Genomic DNA, 4,907 nt, shown 5'->3' with positions numbered 1-4,907 from the left:
AGTTGCATATATTTCAACTTTTATTAAACATTATGTAGCACTCAAACGAACCGGAAAATTAAGCAGTAAAACATTTTTTCACAACAGCATTTTCCAAGAACACCACATAGTAGATTTTTTTTGTCAAAGAAAGTGTACTCAAATGTAAGAGGCATGCCCTTTTAAATACCTACTCGAGTAGAACCACACAGAAGAGACAAGAATGATGATCAAAATGTATTTAGAAAGAACAATAACACATAATACTCAAAACATATCTGTACATAAATAATCTCTCTCTACTCTCTCTCTCTCTCTCTCTCTCTCTCTCTCTCTCTCTACTAGTATGACATGGCAAGAGTCCTCATTTTCATGCAGCTAGCTGCCAACAGAAGCAGCACTGAAAGAAGAGCCAATGCTTCAAATACCAAGTGGGGGCCGACCTGTCATAAATTCAATTACTACCATTCTGTCATTCAGAGGAATCTTTCCAGAAAACCAACTTGGAAAATCCTTCATTGGGTTACTGAAAGCTTTTAAATCTCAATGGGGATGGTTTTTGTTGGGGGGGTAATAAAATGCAATTATACATTCCACTTAGAAGAGTCATGTGCATGTGTGTCAGAGTCCCTATCCATGAATTGTATCAGATGTACTGCTATCTGCTCTCCCCACCTTGCTTTCCACATCAGCTGAACTGCTGCAACTCTCCTTTACTGATTCTATTTCCATGCTGGCTGTTCTACTTCTTCTGTTTCGTCGGTCCTGTTCAAACATCAAACAACCGTTTCATATTAAATAGGCGACGGGATATTGTAACTAGCCACCATCCACTGAGACTCTGTCACTCCGATTAGTAAAAAAAAGGGAAGAAAAAGAGCTATTTCTTTAATCTTGATCAAGAACCCCTTTCTAAGACTACCCCATGGAGAAATTAATCATATAGTCACCTGACCCCATTAAAAATGAGCTTAAAAGAGTGGCATAGACATGCGAATTCATATATCGGATCTCAACTTGCTTGTGTTGAGGTATAGTTGTTTTTGGATATGAAAGTACTAGAACATCTGCTCTACCCTAAACAAAAATGTTCCTATGCCTAGTGATTCTAACCAAAAGATAAAATTTGGACATAGTGCAGAGTGAGAGAGGTAATATGCAACTTTATTGAGGTTATGTCAGCAGTTCACATGGACCAAATACAAGAGCAGTACTATTCACCATAAAAAACCACAACTTCCACGTTACCCAATATTCCTTTATGCAGGCTTAAAGCTCTTTCCTATGAACAAATGTTTGGAATGCTAAATGTTAACTTGAAAACATAGAAGGGGTTTGGTTGATATCTCAGGTTGTTTCAAAGGAAGCTTTATTTGTAGCCAAAATGAAGAAGGACGAAAACAAGAAATCATATGGAGTGGAGCTATGAATGTCAGGAATGGACTGTACCTCGCGATACGGAACTTCTTCAGTTTCAAGCATTCGAACTACTTGGCTCATTCTGGGTCGTTTTTCTGAGTCAGGATCAACACATCTAAGTGCAACCAGTAGCGCCCGTTTCAAAGCACGAGTACTAGGCCTAACTTCAAGGTTAGGATCCACAACTTCCTCAGCCCTCCGATTTCCAACCATCATTTTGAGCCATTCAACAAGATTAACCTGCCCAACATGAACCATAAAAATGCTTGTTTCTAAATGCAAGAAGTGAACACAATTTTACATTTATATGCATCATATCACTAACTCTCGGTACCTCATTAGCAGGACGGCTGTAGTCCACAGGATCTCTACCGGTCACTGCTTCTAGCAGTAGAACACCAAAACTGTAAATATCGCTCTTCTCATTTAACAATCCAGTATTAGCATATTCTGGAGCCACATATCTGGAATTCAAATGAGAAAGAAATTTGAGTATTTCATTATGGAAACACCTCAACAAGAGCCAAGGTGGACAGAGTAGGAATAAAACATCTTCAGATAGAGAAGTTTCGTACCCAAATGTGCCCATGACTCTGGTGGTGATGTGGCTCTCTCCTGAGTCCAAGAGTTTTGCCAATCCAAAATCAGAGACCTTGGCATTGAATTCGTCATCAATCAAGATATTACTAGACTTTATGTCTCGGTGGATAACTTTAGGTTCTATGGCTTCATGCAAGTACGCAAGCCTGCAAATAAAACAAGTTTCATATTACTGTATAATAATAGAAAGCGCATTAAGGAATAGTGAGAAATGCAAAGGCTTATAGCACTAAGTGACTACTACTTAGGAATTAAAATGTTTCTAACTTTCTATAAGGTCATGGCTTAACCTTAAATGAGTTAAAAGAGTGCGCACAGCAGAAATAAGTTATCAAGGAAAATGGAATGTCAAGGGAAATAACAAAAATGAAGCTGTCAATCGGTTTTTAACAGGGAAACTTACGCTTTTGCAGTACCAAGGAGAACCTTAACGCGGGCTTCCCATGTAAGTGTGCCATGGTGTCTCATAGCTCCATGCAGCCACTGCTCCAAATTTCCGTTATTGACATACTCATAAACCAGCATCCTTTGTAGCCAAAACAAAGTAAATGTTAATGAAAGTACAACTAAATTGAAATCAGATGGACTTTACCGAGGCTGAGAATGGACCAAGTATTAAATATTTGGCGAAAATTTATTTACATATTTCTCTAGGTAATATATTATTGACAACTTCGTATGGTGGTTGACATTGCGATATAAAGAGTCATAGCACAGAAAACTTAACATGCACAGAAAACTTAACATACTTAAAGAAGGGCATGATTTGATCTGAAAAAAGAGAATACCTGTGAACACCTTCAATGCAATAACCAAGAAGACGCACTAGATTCTTGTGTCTAACATGACCAATTGCCTCTACTTCAACCCGAAATTCTTTCTCCGCTTGGCCACTGTGGAGCAATTCATTGTTAGATCATAAATAATAGTCACTGTACAGAACCTGTAGAAGTACTTCAAAGTCATACTCACAGATTATTTAGGAGCTTCTTCACTGCGACTTCTGTCCCATTGATCAACCTGCCTTTATAAACTACACCATATCCACCTTCACCAAGCACATTCTCTGCAGAGAAACGGCTTGTTGCAAGTTCAAGATCTCTAAGCGTGAACCAGTGGCCCCACCCGAGCTGTGAGATTTCTGGCAAGCCAATCAAAGGAGAAGGCATTGCAATTCCATACGACGGTTGTTTCCTCACTGTCCCTGAACTACCCTCTTCCCCTGACTGTGAACTAAACCCCCTTTCGTGATGATATATCGAACTGCATTGACTAATGTTATCAGCATCGCTCGATTTGCTCCTATTTAAGTGGACAAACATCTTCTCTGATGTCATTTCATTTGATTTATCATTATTAATGGTCAGAACTAAGCTTTGAGGATGATCGTGGACATTCTCAGCGCCAACTCTGTCAACCTTGATATCCTTGGAAATATTGGGTATTTGGCAATGTGAATACCCGTCAAGCGTTCTTCTAGATTTTCTCCTACATGTTACCCATAGTGACAGCATACAGAGTATCCCGACGATAAATACAACAACACATAAGCCCATTACAACCCATAGTTTGAGACCCAAAAATGATGTCTTCTTAGACAATTCACTATGTAATTCCCCAGAAGACATTTGAGAAACAAATTGCTTTTTCCTCCAAATTCAAGACTCAGATTTACTCCATTGCCTCCTGTTATCCCACAAACAATTTAAGTCACAACACACATATCTACAATTGTGGCTAGTAATTGCACTAGCTTCATTTATGATTTTACTAAAACAAAGTAGTTGGTCAAGTCAAAATTATTAAATTTTCAAGTACAATTAGTAAAAGTTTAGACATTGACAAAGTAACTAAATTGGAGGCAGCTGACATCACAATACAACTATTCCAAGTAAAACACATGGCAGTTAGATTTACAACAGTGACCATAAAAAATAAAAATAAAAACACTTTCCCTTCCTGATGAAGCAAATCAAGAATTCACAAAAAATAAAAATCACAACTTTACAAGAAAAACTAGTTTAAATCTGTTCAAAATGGGAACAAAATCAAGAAAAGAATGACTTCATACCAAAGTTAAGATGTGAATCCAAGAGAAAAAAGTTGTTACCTTTGAACCAGTGATCTATAGAACAAGACTTAACCCCCTTGATCTTCTTCTTTGAGAACCCAAAGAAGCAAAAAAAGTCTCTTTTTTTGCACCAAAAGAGACACAAAAAGCATAGATAAGCCAATGCAGAAGTGAAAACCAAAGAAACACACAAAAGCCAACAGTTGCAAAAAAACCACTAGTTTTGAAGGGTGTAGTGAGCTAAAAGGAACTGTTCCAAGTTAAGGCCAGACAAAAAATCTAATCTTTGTAAGACTTAATGCAACTTTATTTTAATGGTGTTGGTAAAAAAATGGTTGGTAGGTAATGTGAATGTGGAGGGAATAGAGACCTTAGATTAGAAAGCTGTAAAGGTGGAAGCTTGGTTTGCAATGGAGGAAATCTATTGCTAAAAAAGAGAGAAAGAGAAAGATAAAGAGGTGAGGTTCTTGATTTGGGGTGGATGGTGTTGAGAGAGAAGGGAAAAAGAGAAACAGTAAAGGAAAAGCAAAAATGAGAGGAATACAACACAAATGCATTTATGGGATGGATGGGAAAGAATTTTATGAAAAAAAGTTAAAAACCCCAACAAAAAACAAAAAAAGTTATATAGCAACAGCATACACAGTGTAATCTCACGGTGAGATCTGGAGATGGTAGGGTGTGAGGAGGGTAGAGTGTAAGCAGACCTTATTCCTATGTTAAAAGATAGGGACGTTGTTTTCGAAAGACTCTCGGCTCATATTTATAATCATCGTCAGTATAAATAAATTTTTACTATCATGTCATCCAAATAACATTTAGAGTTAATGGTCAAAAA

General features: G+C 37.5%; 1 protein-coding gene across 3 annotated transcripts; it reads right to left on the bottom strand.

Moving 5' to 3' along the window:
* Nucleotides 1-203: 203 nt before the first annotated feature.
* On the bottom strand, nucleotides 204-4,297 carry LOC132035981 (probable receptor-like protein kinase At2g42960). 3 transcript variants are annotated; one of them, XM_059426179.1, is made up of 8 exons: nucleotides 4,070-4,297; nucleotides 2,971-3,684; nucleotides 2,787-2,891; nucleotides 2,402-2,524; nucleotides 1,974-2,144; nucleotides 1,724-1,862; nucleotides 1,429-1,638; nucleotides 204-744 (listed from the first exon to the last, which is right to left on the bottom strand). In XM_059426179.1, exons 2-8 carry the CDS (start codon nucleotides 3,624-3,626, stop codon nucleotides 610-612), a joined length of 1,539 nt encoding a protein of 512 aa, XP_059282162.1. In that variant the 5' UTR covers nucleotides 3,627-3,684; nucleotides 4,070-4,297; the 3' UTR covers nucleotides 204-609. The 3 variants fall into 3 exon arrangements, with proteins under 3 accessions (XP_059282162.1, XP_059282161.1, XP_059282163.1); XM_059426178.1 differs by having other exon boundaries at nucleotides 4,109-4,297; XM_059426180.1 differs by having other exon boundaries at nucleotides 1,733-1,862; nucleotides 4,109-4,297.
* Nucleotides 4,298-4,907: the final 610 nt, after the last annotated feature.

Source organism: Lycium ferocissimum, chromosome 11 (assembly GCF_029784015.1).
Source record: "Lycium ferocissimum isolate CSIRO_LF1 chromosome 11, AGI_CSIRO_Lferr_CH_V1, whole genome shotgun sequence".
In the NCBI taxonomy this organism is placed as follows: domain Eukaryota; kingdom Viridiplantae; phylum Streptophyta; class Magnoliopsida; order Solanales; family Solanaceae; genus Lycium; species Lycium ferocissimum.
This window is presented reverse-complemented; position numbering and strand designations above follow the sequence as displayed.

What these genes read in the sequence shown, in the direction of transcription:
- LOC132035981 (XM_059426179.1), bottom strand. Translation starts at nt 3,626, where the DNA reads ATGTCTTCTGGGGAATTACATAGTGAATTGTCTAAGAAGACATCATTT. An exon ending in TGCATTGAAGGTGTTCACAG is followed by an intron (nt 2,525 to 2,786) that starts GTATTCTCTTTT and finishes TTGGCTACAAAG; the next exon opens with GATGCTGGTTTATGAGTATG. An exon ending in AAGAAGTTCCGTATCGCGAG is followed by an intron (nt 745 to 1,428) that starts GTACAGTCCATT and finishes ATGTTTGAACAG; the next exon opens with GACCGACGAAACAGAAGAAG.